Source organism: Rana temporaria, chromosome 13 (assembly GCF_905171775.1).
Source record: "Rana temporaria chromosome 13, aRanTem1.1, whole genome shotgun sequence".
NCBI lineage: Eukaryota > Metazoa > Chordata > Amphibia > Anura > Ranidae > Rana > Rana temporaria.
The window spans coordinates 48,369,014-48,391,345 of NC_053501.1; the positions used below are offsets into that span (position 1 = coordinate 48,369,014).

Consider the following 22,332-nt stretch of genomic DNA (forward strand, 5'->3'; position numbering starts at 1 on the left):
CAGCCTCCGCACAACCAAGGAAAAATACTGTAAGCTGGTACAAAATTAAGACATGTTTACAATGCTAGGAGTTTGGTGAATAAAATAACAGAACTGGAACTTCTGATGCATGAGAATTTTAACTTCTTCGAAGTATCTCTAACGAAAGCCAGTATTAAAAAAACAATGGAATAAATCACCAGGACCAGATTTCTTACACCCGAGAGACCTCAAAGAATTTAGTCAGGTTATTGCTAGACCGTTAATCCTAATATTTAAGGTACATTTATTGACCAGAATGGTACCAGCTGACTGGCGAAAAGCTAACCTGGTACCAGTATTCAAAAAAGAGCTGAGATAATGTACCCGTAAACTATAGACCAGTTAGCCTAACATCAATAGTATGTAAACTATTGGAGGAGATAACGATATCCAAGGATTTGCTTATGAAAATAGTATCATTAGCATCAACGAGCATGGATTTGTGAAGGATCGTTCTTGCAAGACCAACCTTTTAATATTCTATGATGAGCTAACTTGTAATCTGGATAGAGAAATGCCTGTGGATGTGGTGAATGAAGTTTGACCCAAGCACTTATTATTTATTATTATTATTATTATTATTATTAATAATAATAATAATAATAAAAAATGCTTATAAACGCAGTCTTACCCATGAGCCTTGATGCGTATGACTATATTGAGCAGGGGGATTCTAATACTCTCCTGAGTATATTATATAAATATGTTCAGATTATCTAAACCTAGAGAATTCATATGGCTTTGACTAAGCACACAGTGGGTTATCACTTCGTCATGTTTCAGTTTGACATTGTGAGTCTTTTATATTGATTTGATGCATTCTTTATGAAATGGCATCAGTACGAATTACAATTCACATTAGACCGTGTCTTGAGCATAAATACACAGGTCACAACAGAAACAACAAAAGCAATCTATAACCCTGTGTATAAAAGGCAAAATAGAATGTGAACAGAAGAACAGCATGATCCATATAAATATCCAATGCTTCATTTTTCTTACAACACTGTAGGCAAGGACAATGAATCTGGAAGAATACTGTTGGGTAAACTAGTTGGGAAGCTGTGGGAGCACTGTAGTTTTAAAGCAAGAGAGAATGGAGGGAGGGAAGGGCTGTTCCTTGGGAATGCTATGATCGGTACGTTTTTGGAAAATAGCATGGGTTTGTGACTCAAAAGTTGATGTAATTTATCTATCTGATGCAACATAATGCCTGACTGCAAACTATATCCAGCAGGTTTGGTTTTGGGTCAGGGTAGAAGAGGGGTTTGCAGTGTTGGCATGCAGTATCATTGGGTAACTGTAAATGTTCAGTATTTTGGCAAAAGCCATTGGAGAGAGAAATATTTGGAGTTCTGTTTTCACTTGGTCTAAAAAGTGGAGGGGTGTCTCCTTTAGAATAAGTTTGTAAGTATAAAAGCCAACCCAGAGAAATGACATTCACGCCCAAATTGGCTGTGGGGTGTTTGAAGACATAAGAAGGAGATTGAGAACGGATGTAATGGGATAACTGAAAAATCCAAAGAGGGACCAAAATCATGGTAGAGGAGCAGGTTTGTAATAAACTGTGGTTCATAAAGCCTGTTCTTGATGTGTAAAAGGTCAAATGCCCAATCTCTCAGAAACTGAGGGTTAATGTTTGTCTTGAATATACAGGTATAGTTAAACGGATGTTTAATATAAATTTTAGCTAATGGAATTTTACTTTTTAGGTACCTATTGCCAGCAGCGGGAGGTGGAGGCCATCACTGAGGGTGTTGAGGAAGATGAAGGCTTTTGTTGCTGTGAGCCTGGACACATTCCCCACATGCTGTCTTTCAATGCAGCTTTTGGGCAAAGATGGCTTGCATGGGAAGTTTTGGTGACAAAATATGTCCTAGAAGGCTATAGCATCACTGACAACAGTGCAGCCTCAATGCTTCAAGTGTTTGACCTTCGCAGAATTCTCACCACATATTATGTTAAGGTATGGAAAGACAACCTAGGTTCGAAAGCGTACCTTAAAATTTATCTAACTGCTGAACTGTAATTTCCGTAATTGTTATACTTTATCTCAAATGTTCCATACATGAATTTATTCTTAGCCAATGAGTTTTATGTTGCTTCCTTCAGTTTAACGCAAAAGTTTTGCTTGATCTTGATCAAGATCTTGATCTGACTGTTGGGTATAGAGCCACCCTCAGGCAAGTGTATGGAGGTCTTCCTTGTAGATAACATCCAGCAGAAGAGATGTCCATTCCAGCCTGTAACACCTCGGCACCGACTTCGCTCTCTGTGCGATCGATATGAGCGGCCTTCAATGAATCGCTGCACTTGTGCGGCTTTAGGAGACTTTCTAAGTCAAGGAAAATGTGTGTTTCGGACAGAGCTCCGCGCATGCGCCATGTAACTTGCCTGATCCAAGAGGAAAGCTCTCCTTAAGGGGTCACTAAAGGAAAACAAATTTTTGGTTTAAAATTACAAACATGTTATACTTCCACTGTGCAGTTCGTTTTGCACAGAGTAGCCCCGATCCACGTCTTCTGGGGTCCCTCGGTGGCTGTCTCTGGTCCTCCCCACACGAACTACACATGTTCATGCGAGAGAGCTTGCATTGTGTGTAGTCCTTGTGGGCGCGCTCCCGTGAAACAGCGAGCGGCCATAGACGCTCACTGTATCACTCGGCCCCGTCCCTCGGCGTGCGGCGTTGCTGGATGTGATTGGCAGCAGTGCCAGCCAATGGCTGCGCTGCTTTCAATCCATCCACTCTAGCCAATCAGCGGCCAGGCTGAGCGGCGAAGAGGATCTCAGGACCGAGCGCTGGACTTTCAAGGGGTCAGGTAAGTATAACGGGGGGCGGTATACTCTGAAGTTTGTTCACCTTAATGCATAGAATACACTAAAGGGTCACTAAAAAAATGTTTTTTTTTTTAGCCAATGTCATTTAGCTTATGTCACTGGCTGCATGCAATGTAAATATCTCTTAAATGGTACACGTTTAGGAGATATTTACAATACCTATAGGTAAATGCCTACAGGGGACGTTTACTTCCTCTTGCTGTTCATAATCTTGGGTATCTAGAAACCTATGAATTCTTGAAACAAAATCATTCCTTTCTGTTTGCATTAATACTAACTATTTAATTTCTTTGTGTTAGGGCATTATCTATTATGTAACGGCTTCATCAAAACTGGAAGAGTGGTTAGCTAATGAAACAATGCAAGAAGGTCTAAGGCCGTGTTCTGATCACGGTTATGTGGATGTAGACCCCACTTTTAATCCAAATATTGATGAAGATTATGACCTGCGATTGTCTGGCATTTCTCGGGAGAGCTTCTGTGCAAGTTACCTAAACTGGATCAAGTACTGTTCTTCCCGGAGAGAAAAGGTGACATAAGTGTGCCTATACATGTTATGCCTAACTAGAGATTAAAATGCAATTAATCCCAGGAGAAAACATGTTTTTTTTATTTAAATATATCCCGTTGGTAACATCCTGTCTTAGGATGACCATGCTCAGAGTCACTGTACTGTATCTCTGTAGAAGCAGGGTTGCCACACTAGGCTGCTCACACCTAATTTGGTCTAAGGTACTCCCCTTCTTCATCTTCAGAACATAGTAGGAAGGTGTTCTGTGGTCCACAGAGTAGAACCGATCAGTGCTGATTGACTCCATTTCACTGAAATATCAATCAGTGTTGAGTTCAAAGCAAGTTATGAGCTCACTTGTTTCCCAGCAGGGTCAACAGTTTTTTGGAGTTTTTGTGCACTTATCCAACAGATATATAACAAGCCCTTTCCGTGGTACATTTAACAGATCAAATGGGAATAAATTAGAGAAGACCATTGTTGAGGATTGCAGATAACCCCCCTTTCTCCCCAGGAATGACTTGCCAAAAGGTAACTGTTATGCCTTCATTGACCTGGAATCCAAATTGCAGTATTGTGCCTTGAAAAGTATTCATACTCCTTGAAAGTTTACATATTTTTGTCATTTTACAACCAAATACGTGAATGTTTTTTATTGGGATTTTACGTGAAGGAAATACATGTTTTACAAATATCTGAAAAGTGTGGCCTGCATTTCTTTTCAGCCCCCTTAACTCTGATACCAGTAGATAAAATCTAGTGGAACCAATTGCCTTCAGAAATCGCCTAATTAGTAAATAGAGTCCACCTGTGTGTAATTTAATCTCAGTTTAAATACAGTTAGTCTGTGAAGCCCTCGGATTCAGTGAAAAAAAACGCATCATGAAGTCCAAGGAACACACCAGACAGGTCAGGGATAAAGTTGTGGAGAAGTTTAAAGCGATGTTGGGCAATAAAAAAATATCCCAAACTTTGGACAGCTCACGGAGCACTGTTAATCCATCATCTAAAAATGGAACGAGTGTGACACAACTGCAAACCTACCAAGATATGGCCATTTACCCTTAACTGACAGGCCAGGCAAGGAGAGCATTAATCAGAGAAGCAGCTGGTCAGAGTTGATGGGAAGATGGATGGAGCTAAATACAGGGCAATCTTAGAAGAAAACCTGTTAGAGTCTGCAAAAGACCTGAGACTGGAGTGGAGGTTCACCTTCCAGCAGGACAAAGACCCTAAACATTCAGCCAGCGCTACAATGGAGTGGTTTAGATCAAAGCTAATGCATGTGTTAGAAAGTCCTGACCTAAATACAATTGAGAATCTGTGGCAAGACTTGAAAATTGCTGTTCGCAGATGTTTTACATCCAATCTAACACAGCTTGAGCTATTTCACAAAGAAAAATGGGCAAAAGTGTAACTCTCTAGATATGCAAAGCTGATAGAGACAAACCCCAAATAACCTGCAGCTGTAATTGTAGCAAAGGTGGTTCTACAAAGTATTGACTCGGGGGCTGAATGCAAATGCACGCCACACTTTTCAGATATTTTATTTGTAAAAAAAAAAGGTGAAACCCATTTATCCTTTACCTTCCACTTCACAATTATGTTCCACTTTGCATTGGTCTGTCACATAAAATCCCTATACAATACTACATTTACGGTTGTAACGTGACATAATGTGGAAAATTTCCAGGGATATGGATACTTTTTCAAGGCACTGTACCTTGTTTACATGGTGCAGTTGTGATGAAGAAAGCATTGACCCAGTTACACAAAGATTTTCTGACTACTAAAAAGAAAATCTTTAACTGCAATTGTAAGTGCTTCCAATGGTTAGTCTTAAGATTGCCTTCCAATTATATCACATAAGAACCCAGTCTTTACTCAAGGTCTTTGTGGGCCTTCAGATAGGAAGTGGGATTTTTTTTTTTTTTGTGTGGCTGCAATAAATTGGTAGTGAACTTAACATATTACTAAGTAAGGTTTTATTACGTATATTTAGAGCAATTGTACCTAAACTGTTACCCATGGCACCAAATCAATGATTTTATCACGCTAATAACATTTTGCAAATATCTTAAATGTATCATTCATGTTGTGTGTTTACAATATAAAAATAATTCTTTCTGTTAGCCTATTGATGCAGAGAAAGATTCTGCCTTGGTTACTCTGTGCTATGGCCTTTGTATATTGGGAAGAAGAGCCCTGGGAACAGCCTCTCACCACATGTCTAGGTAAGTTGAAGTCCTTTCTGAGGACAACCGCAGGTTAATATTAGAACTTAAAAATAATAGAGGATTCTCTACAGGCTTTAAAACGTGTCTTTAAATGTTTGTAATTTTCATTAAAGCAATTTGGAGTCATTCCTGTATGGTCTACATGCCTTGTTCAAGGGAGATTTCCGTATTTCCTCCATCCGTGATGAATGGATTTTTGCAGACATGGAATTACTCAGAAAGGTAGTAGTCCCAGGAATCCGGATGTCACTAAAACTTCACCAGGTATGCACATGGGCAGAATTATGCTACTGATTTTTACTGTTTTTTTTTTGTTTGTTTTTTATATATATTTCCGACTTGCTCCGTGCTGCTGACCATTAGCAGAGTACCCATCAATGCTGCATAGAGTAAAATTATCATGAGTGGCGGCTAAGGAGTATATCGGAATTTACCAGGCAAACAGTGGGAAGATTACTATGGCAGGCATTTTTTTTTTAAGTTTTACTTTTTTAAATGGACAATTGATATAGGAGAAGTATACCTACATTCTAATCTGTTTTATAGGTTAGCAAGGATTAAAGTTGTGGAACTCCAAGAATTATCCTAATCATAGTCGTACGATACAGGTGACAGGCTTGAAATTTGTAGACCCTAGGATTTAGAATGTTACCATCAGGTGGTGATTGAACACTGGCAAACCTTTTGGACAAGCCACTAGGGTTGCAGAATTTAATAGCATTGATGCATCACGATTCGGGTGTCCCCGATGCTGCATCGATGCATGCGACCCCAACAAATCGATGTCGGGTGACTTCATCCCAACTTGCCCCGCCCCTCACGGGAGGGAGCTCCGAGTGCGTCTGTCAAAATAACGGTTTTGTAATAAATGCAGAGTGGGCGGTATTGCCGCGGTTTCCCATTGTTTTTAAATGGGAAGGAACGGTATACACGCTGCTCCTCTCACCGCTCCAAAGATGCTGCAGGCAAGAGATTTTTTCTCTCCCGCCAGCGCATCGCCTCAGTGTGAAAGCGCTCGGGACCAATATGCAGGTTAAGGACCTGGCCCCTTTTTGCGAATCGGCACTGCGTTGCTTTAACTGACAATTGCGCGGTCGTGCGATGTGGCTCCCAAACAAAATTGGCGTCCTTTTCTTCCCACAATAGAGCTTTCTTTTGGTGGTATTTGATCACCTCTGCAGTTTTTATTTTTTGCACTATAAACAAAAATAGTGCGACAATTTTAAAAAATGCTATATTTTTAACTTTTTTAATAAATATCCCCAAAAATATATAAAAAAAGTTTTTTCCTCAGTTTAGGCCGATACGTATTCTTCTACACATTTATGTAAAAAAAATCGCAATAAGTGTTTAGTTTGCGCGAAATTTATAGCGATTACAAAATAGGGCATAGTTTTATGGCATTTTTATAAAAAAAATGTTTTACTACTAATGGCGGTGATCAGCAATTTTTGTCATGACTGCGACATTATAACGGACACATCGGACACTTTTGACACATTTTTGGGACCATTGTCCTTTTCACAGCGAAAAGTGCTATAAAAATGCACTGATTACTGTGAAAATGACACTGGCAGTGAAGGGGTTAACCAGGAGGGGGCGCTGTAGGGGTTAAGTGTGTTCTAAAGGAGTGTTCTTACTATGGGGGGCGTGGCTGTGTGTGATGTCACTGCTCGTCCTTCCCTAACACAGGGAACAGACGTTCACTGACAGCCGCACTAGGAAGAACGGAGAAGGTTTGTTTACACTCGCCTCTCCCCGTTTTTCCTCACTCTGACCCGATCGCGGGACACGGCTGGGCATCTTAAAGGGGACGTACCTGTACGTCCACGTGCCCAGCCATGCCATTCTGCCGACGTAAATAGTCGTGCGGCGGTCCTTAAGCGGTTAAATGTAACCATATTGCTACATTTAGAGGTGCCTATTTTCTAGTTTATACTCAGTTGTGACATGACGCTACTGTAACTAGATTTCAACATGGTCTGTCCTAAGAAGGATTAAATATGTAGAGGCTGGGCTTTTTGCTATGTATTGTAATGAGGACAGACTTGGGGCAGGCTCACTATAACATTGTGCACCTTTAGTGCAAGAAAGGTCAATAAAAATGCAGTCTGCGGTCTCTAACCATCTCTTGTATCATGTCCTCGGTCTCTAACCATCTCCTGTATCATGTCTGCAATCTCTTGCCTAAACTTAAACACACTGCTAATACTATTGGCAACATTTCATTCGGTGCACCTCTAGTAGACAGGAGATGGTCAGAGAGAGACTGCAGACATAATATAGGCGATGGTCAGAGAGACTGCAGACCTGATGCAAGAGATCAATGCAGCCCCCGGCCAGTGCCCGTCATATGCAACCCCCCTGTCATATGCAGCCTGCCAGTGGCCATTATATTCAGCTTTACCAGGGCCCGCAATAGCGGTGATCTCCGTATGTCACAAAGCTGTATTTGAATTGCTGCGGCCGCACTAACTGTGTCCCTCCTCCTGTAATCGCTTCACGCTGATTCAGTCTATCACAGGAGGCGGGACACTGTTACTGTGGCCGGGCAATTCAGCTCTGTGAAACGCGCAGATCACGGCGAGGAGAAGAGGGAGGGAGGTGCGTCACCCGGTGTGGATCATGCCCCCTTTCGTTATCTGCTGTTTGTTTTCCATTTGGTCAAATGAAAAAACTGTTTTTGGACGATAATTTTCGGCAGCCGAAATTTCGCTGCACCTCTAGACGCATGCACCACTGGTCTCTTCCAGAAATTTGGGAGGGACAGACTAATGCTGCCAGCTTCTGGTACATGGTAACTATAGGGTCCTGTGGAAATTTGCAATGCGTGCACACATGCTTTGCAAAAGTTGTGGCTTGGTAACTTGACTCCTGGTATAGCTGTGATGTTGCAATCCCAGGAGGCAGCAGGGTCAGAAACCAGGAACAGCTGCCTTGCAGCATATAAAAAGTAAACCAAGGTATCTTTCTCTTTTCTCTTTCTCTTCTCTCTTTCTCTTCTCTTTCTCTTTGAAATAAAAGTTAAATGTGTGTATCTATTGCTAGCTCCCACCCATAAAAGTGGAAGCATTAGAGGATCTTTTAGTCAAACAAAAAAAACCTATGTAGGAATGTAATTTGTTTTGTTTTAGGACCACTTCACCTCTCCAGATGAGTATGATGACCCTGCAGTGTTGTATGAAGCCATCATGAATCATGAACAGAATTTAGTGATTGCTCATGAAGGCGACCCAGCATGGAGAAGTGCGGTTCTCTCAAATTCTCCCTCGCTGCTGGCCTTGCGGCATGTCATGGATGATGGAACCAATGAATATAAGATCATCATGTTGAACAAGCGATATCTCAGCTTTCGGGTCATTAAGGTGGGTTTTCTCAGCCATTCCATATCTAGTTCTTGAGAGCAGTCTGTAGTTGCCAGAAACTTGAAGTTGAGGTGCTTGTGGATTAATGTCTTCTGACATTAATTCTGACTCTCATTCTAATCCAATGGCTTAAGCAGTTTGAGTCACTGGCCCAGTAAAAGTATGTAGAGCAGGAGTTCTTTTTCTGACTCTGTGCCTCAAAGTGGTATATCCAAAACCGTTGGCTAACATTTTCTAAAAAGAGGTCATTGCTGGCAGCCCCATCTTTCTTTTAGCACAGGTTTCCTTTTAATTGTGATTTGTTTAAAAGATCCCTCATTCAAAGTCCCATAAACTCTTCCTTTTTATCGCTTAAAAAAAAAAATGGCCATTCAAATGCTTGTTGTGATGTCAAATAGTACAAATCTGTAAGCAAGAATCTGTGTGCATAGCAACATATTTTACTTAGTCATTTTAACTAAAAATGTACCGCTTGTGTACAATGCCAAGTTTTTGTCATGGATAATCCTTACAATTTGGCCCTGATTTGGACAAGTGGTTTTCAACACCTGTTAAAGTGATACTAAACACAGTTTAATTTGCATTGTCCCTTCTAGTTCTGTATGTGAATCATTAATGGCACTGTAATTATTTTAATAGAAAAAAAATCAAAGTACTTCTTCCCTAATCGATATACAGCTGTCACGTGAGCCAGATCTTTCACTGTCTGTCTGCAGGGAAACGTAAGCAGAGGAGCCGCTTTCCTCTTTCCTTTTTGGTGTTGGATACAATGTGTAAAAAAAAAAAAAAAGTTTTTGGAATAGAGTAAAAATAATTATCAATTAACTGTTTACATAGTCATGCAGATATATATTTGAAATCAAATCTTAATTTTTTTTTTGGCATTAACATTTAAGGGGTGGAGTTTTGCCAGTCAGAGGCTGTGTCATGCCCCCTCCAGCCTGTGCCTTGGAATAAGAGGGAGGTGATGTTTCCATTAATCTATGTAATATCCCGCCCCCATTGTGTTTAACTAGTTGGTGGTCATGGAGGAGGAGGGATGGAGTGATCTGTTCTTTACCACTGTGTATGCACTCACATGTGTGACTAAAGTCACATGAGCGGCTCAGATGTGATTGGGAGAAAATTCTCAGCATAGAAACTGAGCATGTGCAGTACTGCTACCACAATTGCAAAATTCCAAGCTGAATTGGGGACATGGACAGAAGGTGGAGATAGAGAGCAGAAGGATCATCCATTTTTTTTGCAGAATACAGAAAACAAATCTTATAGTGACCGAGTAGGAACAGAATGTAATACAGCATTTGATGGTTTTTTATGATGTGGGTTTAGTGACACTTTAAGTACCCAAAGCAAATATACCCAAAGCAAATAATGTTTTCAGGATTTAGAAGTTTACCCGTGGTCTGAGAAAATACTTGAGAGCTTGAGATGAAGTACAAAATTGAAAAAAAGAAAAAGTGCAGCGCTAAGTATTATCTGAACCCAATCAAACAATGTATGGTGAAAAAAACAAAAAACACATATTCCATAAAAGAAATCTAGTGATCAATATCATCCAACTCCACTGTTTAAAGGAATAACATAGTGATGTGTATATATGTTGGGTGTGATACCATAGGAAACCACTGGGAAAGTTTAATATGAGTGATATATGAAAACACACACAAAGATGGTAGCATATATATAACACACTTAAAAAAGTGTCCAAAAACCTGAAAAGGTGCGAATGGCCGTATGATAGCAAATCAGACCCAAATGGTAGTGAATATATGAATTCAGCAAGAACTATATAAATAATTACTGAATATATGAAAGTACATAAAATAAATCTTAAAGTCCAAAATGTGAAAAAGAGTTCCGTAGAGAGACACTGGATATCAAACTCCTGTGGGATGGGTCTTTCACAAATACAGGAATCAAATTCGTACAGCCAATGAAGGTCTCAGCAACGATCCACAATAATATCCAAAAGATAAAATAAGGTGGGGTACTCTTACCAACTGGCGTGGACACACTCGTCAGCGACGGTGTGTCAATCAGACATGCACGACCTCCAGATCAGCAGCAAGATCAATAGGAACACCTTCTGATGTACAGACCTCCGATCATCAGGAGCCGGGTTGATCCAATGGTGAAACAAACCATGTAGAAAGGACTCAGGGGTGAGCGCATGTAGTAATCAGGCCCGTCATGAGGTCATGTAAGGGAAAAGCATACTACACATAGTGCGGTTAATCCCAATAAAAAGCCTTTATTAGGCATAAATGGTGGTACAAAAAAAAGGAAACCGGATAAAAATGAATGGATAAAAAATAGTTAAAGTACAAGCCTACGGAAAGACAGGTACAAGTGATCACTTGGGTAGTAATAAGCGTGGTAGGCAAGTAGCATAAGAGCTATGTACCCGACATGTTTCGAGCAATGGGGCTCTTCAACTGGAGATGAAGTACAGCCTTGAAATTAAATACTTTTATCACACTCTTTCTAATGCCCTGCCTCTAATTTTCTTGACAGGTAAACAAGGAGTGTGTTCGAGGTTTATGGGCTGGACAGCAGCAAGAACTTGTTTTCCTTCGGAACCGCAACCCAGAAAGAGGAAGTATTCAGAATGCTAAACAGGCTCTCAGGAACATGATCAACTCATCTTGTGACCAGCCTATTGGATATCCCATTTATGTATCCCCATTGACCACTTCCTACTCTGACAGCCATGACCAGCTCAAGGACATTCTTGGAGGGCCAATTAGTGTGGCTAATATCAGGAACTTTATTGTGTCTACATGGCACAGGTATGAGCAAGAAGTGTTTGAAAAAAATGGAGAATGAAAATTGAATGCAGGTGCTGAAGCTTTATAAGAGACCTAACGTTTCAGTTTTGTTTGGGGCTGATAAAGTCTGAAAGAAAACATGTCTTTAGAAGTTTGATTCCTTATGTGGAGAATGGACGTTTACAGTACTGTCATGTAACTAATAGAAGGTATTGCTTGGGATAAGTGTAAGACACATTCACGCATCCAGCATTGCAGTGAATTTAAAATATAATGGTCGGGTTTCTTGTAGATGATGATTTTATTATGGAAGTTGCTAGTGTGGCAAATGGGTAAAAATACATAAAGGTCTTAAAGTGGTTGTAAACTCTGTTACTCCACTTGTACCTACAGGTAAGCCTATAATAAGGTAAGCACCTGTAGGTACTGTAAATATTTCCTAAACTTGCACAGTTTAGAAGATCTTCACTATATGCACTGCTGCCGACTTCACCGGCACATGCACAGTGAAGAAACTGCCCGCTCGAGCCGGTTCTTCAGTTGCACCAGTGCGGAGCCCACAAACCCGGAATTAACTCTGATGAAAGATGTCGGCCATGGGAGCGGAGTGCAGAGTTTTTCATAATGGGCTAGTATGTATTTACTTATTTTTTCTCCCCAGAGGTTTACAACCTCTTTAAAAGACCTTTCTGAAAAAAGCAATATATGAGGTAGGTAAGTTATGCTCTGCTCTTTCCGGAAAACTTTGAAGCAATGAATATGTTGTAAAAGTGCTCTTCTCCTGTACTTCATTTTGCAGTATTAACAACTGACATTGTTTATGTTATATCCTGTTCTTTAGGTTACGGAAAGGTTGTGGGGCAGGGTGCAATAGCGGTGGAAATATTGAAGACTCTGATGCTGGAGGCGGGACCTCCGTAAACAGTAACAATCCTTCAAATGCAAATGATACTCAAAGTAGTTTATCACAGGGGGGCATTCCAGGAGGTACAGGACCTGTACAGACATCACGCCTTCAACCTCCAGGAGTCCCCCATCCATCAACACTAGGTAAGGAATTTCCTTTAAATATAGTCTTTGAAAATATGTGCAGATCGTGTACTTACACTGCATGAACAGCATGCAAATGCAGAATGTTCTCGGCATACACCACTGGCATGGGTCATATACAGTTATTAAAACTAGCTAGTAGAGTAAAGGTATGTGCATAACCATTCTCAGAACATTTGATATTACATTCAATTATTTTTTTTCTTGGATTGGAAAATTCATCTGTGCAAACACGCCAGTAAAATGCATAATGCTACTTGAGGTCTAGCCCAATAATTGTTTAAATATTTTTTTGTTATAGAAATGTTTTGTTCCGAAAAAGAAAAAAATGTATGTATTCTAATTTAAGACTCTCATTATTGCAGGAACCAGCCACAGTTCCCACTCCATGCAGTCAAGCCTTGTCAGACATTCCCCTGCTCGTGGCTCCGTAGCTAGTCAATCATCTTATTGCTACAACAGCCGCCATTCGTCACTTCGGACATCCAACACAGGATTTGTGCCTTGTAGGCGCTCCTCTACCAGTCAGATTTCTCTTCGCAATCTCCCCACATCCATCCAGTCCCGCCTCTCCATGGTAAATCAAGTAGACCCCACAAGCCAATCAGTTGTGGTAGGTCTTCCTTCCTCCAGCAGCTCCAGTCAGAGTATCCCAGCATGCAAGCGACACACATTAGTAGGATTTTTGGGAACGGAAGGAGGAATTAACCTCACCGAAACACAATCTTGTGGAAATTCAAGTCCAGCAACACATTCAAGAGCCAAAAAAGAAGACGTTGTATATAGAGTGCAGGTTAGACTACTTTCATTTTTTTCTTTGTCCTCATACCAAATTTGTATTTAATTTATTAAGCTTTGCAAGGGAAGTGGCTCCAAATTCTCAGTAAAACTGGATAGCTGTTTTTGCAATAGTCATAATTGTTTGCTACTTTAGCTTTTGTCATGATTAGAAATCATAAAAATAACCTCAGTTCAAACCTAAATCAAAGAGAAAAACAAAGCAACAGGCACCTCTTGGTAAGACTTTTTAGAATTTAATAGCCAGATGCATTAAAACACTCACATTTAAAATTATTTATGTTCAGCGCAGGGGAGTCCAGTAGAGTCAGATGTAGATCTCTGCAGTTCGGATGGTATTTCAGCTTTGTTCCTCCATGCTGTCAGCGTCCTGTGTCACAGGCAACTTCCGGGATTCATGCAGGATCCAGAACGAGGCTTGGGGCGAGGCTTGGGGCGCATTCGGCCAGTCACAGAGAAGGGAGATGATGAAAGGCCCACCAACCCCCACTGATCTTTAAACAATTTGAGTTTCATTTGAGTTTTGCGCTGCACTTTTTCTATTTTATTTTTTACTGATCTTTAAACAAGACTAGTTTGTTTGAGATCATCATGTAGCATCACTTGTTTGGAGAGTTCATTGGTCTTCATGGAGGTTTGGTTATTGGTGCCTCTTGCTTAGGTGTTGCAGCCTGGCTGGCCGAATGCGCCCCAAGCCTCGTTCTGGATCCTGCATGAATCCCGGAAGTCGCCTGTGACACAGGATGGAGAAACAAAGCTGAAATACCATCCAAACTGCAGAGATCTACATCTGACTCTACTGGACTCCCCTGCGCTGAACATAAAGAATTTTAAATGTGAGTGTTTTAATGCATCTGGCTATTAAATTCTAAACAGTCTTACTAAGAGGCGCCCGTTGCTTTGTTTTTCTCTTTTACATATCTAGAGTGGCTTCAACTCCCTGTACAAGGCTGCCCTACCTACATAGACTGTACATCTTCACACAGAGCTATATATGCTCAAAGGACTACCTTATGAACTTACCGTTCGCTTCTTAATTACCATAACCTGCGCCGCCACCTGTTGTTGTTCACAAACATAAATCAACCCTTTCTTATGCCAGTGGTTACAGAAACAGAAGGCAAAAATGCACTAGAGGGCTCAGTTTTGTAGGCCGGTCTGTCATACATCTTGGCACAAACCTACAGGGGGACCCATTATTTTGTCCTATGGAAAAGACTTTGCTACCGCTTTAATGCAGAATTCTGGGAAAATCAGCGAGCCAATCACAGAAGCAGGAAATTACATTTGCTCTGTACACCAACTGCGTAAAAACTCCTCCAGATTGCCATATTGCATTGAATTTTAAAGAAAATTACAGTACTGCAGATTGAAAAGTAAAATATTGCTTGTGTCTTCATTATATAGGCTGTATTTTTTTATTTTTATTATTTGCAAAATGTTTTTCTCACGAATGTGCGTTACCCTTTTAATATCCAAAACCGCACCATTAATCCATTTAAGCTGCTGGGTTTTTGGGCAAAGGAAAGTAATACACTGATTATGAGGGCATCACTATTAAAATTTTTATTTTTTTTATTTTTGTATCTATTGTTTTAGAAGTATAATCTTTATTTAGAGAAAATTGAGTACTGTCCGTGATACTTTTTTTATTTGCACTAACACACACAAAAAATCTCAGAGGGGGAAAAAAAAAAAAAAAGCAAACGCATACAAATCAATGGTAATAAAGATAGCAGCAGAGTTGGTGAGATAAGACAGAGGGAGAGCTATAGACTTGAGGGGGGATGTTAGTCACAGAGGGGGTTATAAAACTGTAGTATAATGGGTAAGGAAACCAATATCTAAATTTAGGCCATTCGTTTTTGTGTCAAAAAGAATAATCATTCTTAGTTCAAATGTTTTCCTTTCCTGGATAGTTCTGAAATTCTTTTTAAGAACTAAAACATTAAGGTCTTCTATAGTGTGGTCAGGTTGTGAGAAGTGATGTCCCACAGGTGTGCATAAACTGATGGGATGTCTGTGTAAATTCATCTTCGCTTGTAAGTTCTGTCCTGTTTCACCAACATAAGATCCTTTGCCACACCTTTTGCATTGGATAAGGTACACAACATTACTTGAGGTACAGTTGTAAGATCCCATGATATGGAAAGTCCCATTTGTGTGTGTGTGACACTTTTGGATAGATTGATCTGGTTGCATAGTTTGCAGCTTTTTTTATTGCAGGGTTTGCTTCCATTATTAGTGACTTCATAATCGGAGTGAAGTTTCCTGCTGATTAGTTTGTGTCGGAGGTTGGGTGGTTGTCTGAAAGCCAATAATGGGGGTTGTTGGAATATTCCTTTCAGAGTTTCATCCTCTGTTATAATGGGTTGTAAATCTTTTGATTATCTTTTTGTATCCCTTCTAGTGTTGGGTTGTATGTGGTGACCAGAGGTTGAGGGGGAAAAAAAGCAGATCACCAGCATGAGGGGGAAAAAAAGCGGATCACCGGCTTCTGTCAGAGGGACATCGGTCCCTCACACAAAGCCGCAGCTGCATATTCTGTGCCCACCAGTGTCGGCTGCCAGTCCCACCCATCAATGCCCATCAGTGTCTCATAATCAGTGCTGCCTATCCATGTCACCTATCAGTGCCGACCATTAGTGCTGCCTTATCAGTGCCCATCAGTGCATTTCATCAGCGCACATCAGTGAAGGAGAAAATGTTTACTAATTTTTATAACAAACTATGAAACAGTTTAATTGTTTTGCTAAATTTTGAAAAAATTAAATAAAAACCCAGCAGCAATTAAATACCACTAAAAGAAAGCTCTATTTGTGTGGAAAAAAATGATAAAAAAATTAATTTGGGTACACTGTAGCATGACCGCACAATTGTCATTTAAAGAGTGACCGCACTGGGAGCTGAAAATTGGTTGTAAACCCTTGTGGTTTTTCACCTTAATGCATCCTATGCATTAAAGTAAAAAAAAAAAAAAAACTTGCACTGTCCCCCAGCCCCCATTTTACTTGAGTCCTGCATCATTCTCCCCATGGCTGATCAGCTCTTCATCCGATAGATTGATAGCGCAGCCATTGGCTCCCGCTGCTGTCCATCAAATCCAATTGCGCGGGCGAGTCCGGGTCATATAATCAGCAGCTATGCACGCCGATTGTATGACACAGGAGCTCGCCCAAGGTAACCCCCTTGGGAGAGAGCTTCCCAGAGGGGGTTGGCTCTTGCGGGGATGAGCAGCTTTAGCCGCCATGGGACCCCAGAAGAGGACAATCGGGGGCCACTCTGAAAAACGAGCTGCACAATGGAGGAAAGTATATGTTATTTAAAAATAATAAAATGTACTTTTAGTGTCACTTTAGGTGCCCAGTAAGCAAGTGGTTAAGATCCAGGAGCATTGTAAACCCTGCTGAAGTAGAGCCAGCTCTCTTTGTAAGCGCAGCATCCTGTCTGCTACAATTCAACCCTCCACCTGCTTGGTCCCAACTGCAGCGCTCCAAGCAGCAAAGGCTGTGACTCTGCAAGGGGTGTGTCTGACTGTTACAGGGATCAGAGGTTTTGTTTACAGCCTAATGCTGTGGGAAGAGGAGTTTAAATTGGCTCTGGCGCTAGACAGAAAACCAGAAATTACAGTTTTTATTTATTTTTTATATATTTTAAATAAAATGTATACATTTTTATATAACACATTGCTAATAGTATTAGCAACATTTCCATGTGGTGAACCTCTAGCAGACATGGTGCAGGAGATGGTCAGAGGCTGCAGACATGTTGCAGGAGATCAATGCAGCCTCACCAGTGTCCATCAAATGCAGCCTCACCAGTGCCCGTCATATGCAGCCTGCCTGTGCCTCACCAGTGCCAATCATATGCAGCCTGCTTGTGCCTTGCAGCCTGCCTGTGCCCAGCAGCCTAGCAGTGCCATCATTTGCAGCCTGCCTGTGCCTCACTAGTGCCCAGCAGCCTACCAGTGCCCATCATATGCAGCCTGCTTTTGCTCAGCAGCTTCACCAGTGCCCATCATTTGAAGCCTGTCTGTGCCTCACCAGTGCCCATCATTTGCAGCCTGTCTGTGCCCAGCAGCCTACCGGTGCCCAGCATATGCAGTCTGCCTGTGCCCGGATCAGTGGCGATCTCCGTGTGTCAGAGCGGAATTAAATTGCCCGGGCCGTAGTAACAATGTCCCGCCTCCTGTGATCATGTGCCGTCTGTCACAGGAGGCGGGACATTGTTACTATGGGCTGGAAAATTCAGCTACATGACACACTGAGATCAAGGAGGGAGTGGAGGACTGGGCTTGCCAGAGTGACACTGCCGCAATAGACAGCACCTGGGGTGGACCATACCCCTTTCAGTATTGGCTGTTTTTGTTTTTCGGCGATAATTTTCGGCAGCCAATATTTCGGTGCACCACTATATTTTAAAAAGATGCGTTTTCTTTCTCACCCATTGAGGTTTAGATTCATTGAGGTATACAAGAAGTCTTTCTCTGCCTACATGAGGATTGGACAGTGAAAAACTAAAAATTGCACGGCAGCAAAAGAAAAGCTCCTCCTCCTGTTCTCTTAAAGCATAAATACCAGCAGTGTTTGTGCTGTGTATTTTGGCCCCTTGTATCATGTGAAATACCTGGCTGCCAGTTTTTACCCTCCCCTCTGTACACTGACCACAATATGTTAGGGCTGCTGTGTCTCCCTCTAGCCTATTTTGCTCAAGACTTTGCTTAAGATTTCTAGCTGCACATAACCACTTTGGTTTCCCCCATATTTATTTATTTTTTACAGCTTTCTGGATCAGCACTTCTTGGCTGAGCCCCAGGCACCATACCCAGATTTTGCCTGTAAAGTTGCTTCAGGCACTGGATCCTGTGTGAGGAGCTCACCTTGGTACATAGTGCAGCACACATTGTTTGTCATGAGGTATTTTTACAGGTCCAGAGTCATGGTCCATCTGCTGATGGAGCCCTGTCGCTAAAAACCCTAGTGGGTGGGCCAAGCAAAAGGGCGAAGATTTTTTTGGAGCTTGCCTCTTTAATTCAGTGGTGGTTCCCATGGGGTCCTGAGCCTCCAAAACTGCATGTGGTACAGTAAGTCTGGGCTATTGCCCTAAACAGATTTCAAGGTACATTGGTGCTCCAGTTCTTTTGGGGCTGCCTAGGGAGCACTGACAAACTCTCACAGCCAGAGGAGGGGAGCAGTTTGGCATTGCATTAAAATTTGGTAACTGCACAGTCTCCTTACCAATCCCCCGTACTGCGTGAGCATGTGCCATTTTGGAATTTCCTTCTGTCCTCCACGGGTTGGCTCCTGCGCGGTACCCGACAGACAGGCAGACTCCTCATGATGATCCATGGGCATCTCTGCACCCAAGTGACTGATCACTGCAGGCACACCACCCTACACTGCACTTTGGGTCATGAGTAACCCTGGTGTGTTTTCTCCTTCTTATGGCCACCATAGATGCAGGGTAGCTGGGTCTGCAGGCACTGCCAGCTCTTGTCCTGCTAACACTTCTGAGAGCATCTGTAATACCCCCTCCAAAATCTGTACTAACAGTCATAGCATCTGGAATTACCTCTGTTCCTTCGGGGCCTCCCTCCTCACAGGGAGGAATTTGCTAGCGCTATGTCTTTAATTTATGGGGAAACGTTTATAAGAGAAAGAGGGCTAAGTGGGTACCACATCCATGTAGAGCCTATAAGAATTATTAGGAAAAGGAATACAATATAATAGAAAAATAATTTTATTTATTTTATACAATTCTGTATGAAATGGACAATAGAACGTTAAAAACAAAGGTATTCGACTCCCAATTTACAAGAGCCACACATGGTATGTGCAAGTCCCTATTAATGCTTGGACAAAAACTGGTCAACATTTCGCTTTCACTACTTCAGGACCTTTTTGACGTCAAGCAACGGGATTCTGTGTAGGAAATGGGAAATAATTTAATTTCACATATGGACAACGGGCACAAATATTCATCTCACGGGTGCAGTTGATAATGCATGCAGATGGTCACTCGCATATAGCAGCAGAGCTCCCATTTATGCGACATGCCCCAAGCCACCCACGGACGTCCGCATTGTAACGGAGATCATAAAAAATATCCAGACAGCAAGTGAAGGATCTATAGCGCAAGCTTATGGTAAAGAAATGGACTAAAATAGGATATTCATCAGTACATGTATATATTGCCCTATAGGTGAGGAGATCTAACCGAGCAGGTGTACAGGAAACAATCTTATGGACTACATGACAGTCGGCTTGTAATTACTGCGGGGTTAAGGAGGCAAAAAAGAGTAATTGAAAAGTGACCTACTAATGCAATCATGCATAATCAAAAAAGTAACTATAATCAATCAGAAAAATATACATATATGTATGACTGAAGGTCAATGATGGCCGCTTAAATCTGGTGAGCGCATTTTGATTGCCAATTTCTGAGAGAACGATGGTTGGAGCTTACATCTGGAACACAGCAATCTTGCTACCAGTTCTACATTTGTAATTATTTAAACTTCTTTTTTTTTTTTTTTTTTTTTTTATCTGCGTTTTTTGGACCTGCGTTTTTTTTTTTTTTTTTCGTTAAATAATTTATTGGTATTTATATGGAAGTTATTTACACTTGTGGCACACTTTTGTACCTTTCTCCCACAGTTTTATTAGTCACTCACTAATTTTCGGAGCTGCACTTGTAGTAATTTTTTATTGATAATTTTTAATATTCATTATTATTGGCGCCATTTTCCACATTTCTCTACAAAACTGAAGTAGGATGGTAGTAGGAAGGCTTATCCTTGTTTGGCTCAGAGTTGTGTGTCCTGTAGACAACAACATAACTTGAAGCCAAGACTTCCTGTGGACCCTAAGAAAATAATTTTACTGTGAGTACAAAATTCTATTATTCCTGCCTAAGTATATTATCCAGTAAAACTTTTAAGTGATCAGCCAGAAAATTCCTTTTTAAAAATGTACAATTTACTGATGTAAAAGAGGTCTGGCTTAAAGGGTAAACAAAGTCATACTCTCATAGGTGGATGCAGCACTGGTCCTAGTTTCAGCTGTTCCTTGCCATCTCCAAGAGCAAGAACTAAGCAATCAAACGCCACTGCTTGGTCAGTTCTCAATCTTCAGGCTGCAGAGAGCTAGTGACTGTCAGTCCCCGACACTCTGCTCTCTCCTCCAGCACTCTCTGAAGCCCTGGGCTGTGGAGGGGGTGGGAGCGGCTGGCTCAAGCTCTCTGTGGATTACTGCTGGGTCCCATTATCTGAATATGGGGATACGGGATCTTTTCAGAGAATGTACCAGCTCTGTGATGCCAGCCAGTGTTATACTTCTCCTTTTTAATTTGGATTTGTTTGAAGTGGTTAGGATGTGTAAACATTTTCTCTTTTTAGGATTTATGCTCACCGTAGCTATTAAATAATGACACACTTTTACTCTCCTTAGATTGTGGATCCAAGCCAGGTGCTTGAAGGCGTCAATATGTCCAAAAGGAAAGAACTGCAGTGGCCTGACGAGTTGGTGCGACTAAAAGCTGGAAAAAATAGCTGGAAGGACTGGAGCCCTCAGGAAGGCATGGAAGGCCATGTAGGTTTCGCAGGTTACTATTAATATCTCCAAAGGAGAAATAATTTTTGTCCTTTTAGGCTCAATTGTATAGCTGATGAAATGAAAACTGAGCTTTGAGGACATTTTAAGTTAATAAAAAAAAATGTTTTTGTTATAGCTAAAGGTGGAAAATTTTGCTCATGAGAGTTAAATACCGTTCCATATATTATGGGTGGGAAGTTTAAAGATCACTCGATGTTTCGGGTGGGACACATTGTTGCACTGCTGCTTTAATAAACGGGGAGTATTATAAATAAGAGTTTTCGGTCATAATTTACATCAGACTTTGTGGACTTTTCAAGCCACAGCACACATCATTTTCCTACACATATAAAATAAGACTACTACTTTTTTTTTTTTTTTTTTTTTTTTTTTTTAACTACTAAGCATTGGTATAAGCCATGCTAATGGTGATCTCCCTTTGTAATGTTTCACCCAATCCTCTACATGGAATACACACAGGAAGATGGAACCTGTACACAGGAGTACTGTGCCTGCCCTATGTCACATACTTTCCAATTATTATTATTTATTCCAGTTTGTCAAATAAAAAATATACTTTATTTCAATTTGAAGGGAATATCTTAAGTTTTAAGCTGGCAAAGAAAGTAAAGGCAATGTATATGTTCTAAAGCTGCTAATGCAGTCTGCCTTGCTATCATGGTTTCAAGCCTATCATCTACAACTTGCTTCTCTCCTCCTAAGCATTTCTTTTACAGCATGTTCGCCCCTCCTCCCCCAAGTGGCTTTCCTAAAGTGAACCTGTCGCCTACACACATCATACTGAGACACTAAGGCCCCTTTCACACATGCTGTCTTATCAGGTCTGTAATTTAACAGGCAGACCTGATTGGACGCTCCATTCACCTCCATGGAACGAAGGATGTCAGCTGTGACATGTCTGCTGACATCCGCCGCTATCAGATCAGACCCTATTGTAGTCCCATCGGATGAAAATGGAAAGGCGGATTCTTTTTCATTCAATCTCCCATAGAGGACAGCGGGGCTCTGACAGGTCCATCTCTGTACAGTCAGCAGAGACGGACCTGTCATGTGCCTGCTTAGCGGAGATCAACGGATCGATCAAACTGAGCAAGCGGAGACTGTCAAAATGGACAGCCCCGCGTGAAA

The 22,332-nt window shown here is 41.2% G+C and overlaps 1 protein-coding gene across 9 annotated transcripts in view; it reads left to right on the forward strand.

Moving 5' to 3' along the window:
- PCNX1 (pecanex 1) overlaps positions 1 to 22,332 on the forward strand; it is a 173,874-nt gene that overhangs the window by 149,694 nt on the left and 1,848 nt on the right. For all 9 annotated transcript variants that reach the window (XM_040333117.1, XM_040333119.1, XM_040333120.1 and 6 more), the window contains 9 exons: positions 1,734 to 1,987; positions 3,159 to 3,389; positions 5,504 to 5,604; positions 5,721 to 5,871; positions 8,742 to 8,972; positions 11,490 to 11,764; positions 12,585 to 12,793; positions 13,159 to 13,586; positions 21,040 to 21,180. In XM_040333117.1, coding sequence (XP_040189051.1) covers positions 1,734 to 1,987; positions 3,159 to 3,389; positions 5,504 to 5,604; positions 5,721 to 5,871; positions 8,742 to 8,972; positions 11,490 to 11,764; positions 12,585 to 12,793; positions 13,159 to 13,586; positions 21,040 to 21,180 — 2,021 coding nt within the window. The remainder of the gene's footprint in view (positions 1 to 1,733; positions 1,988 to 3,158; positions 3,390 to 5,503; positions 5,605 to 5,720; positions 5,872 to 8,741; positions 8,973 to 11,489; positions 11,765 to 12,584; positions 12,794 to 13,158; positions 13,587 to 21,039; positions 21,181 to 22,332) is intronic.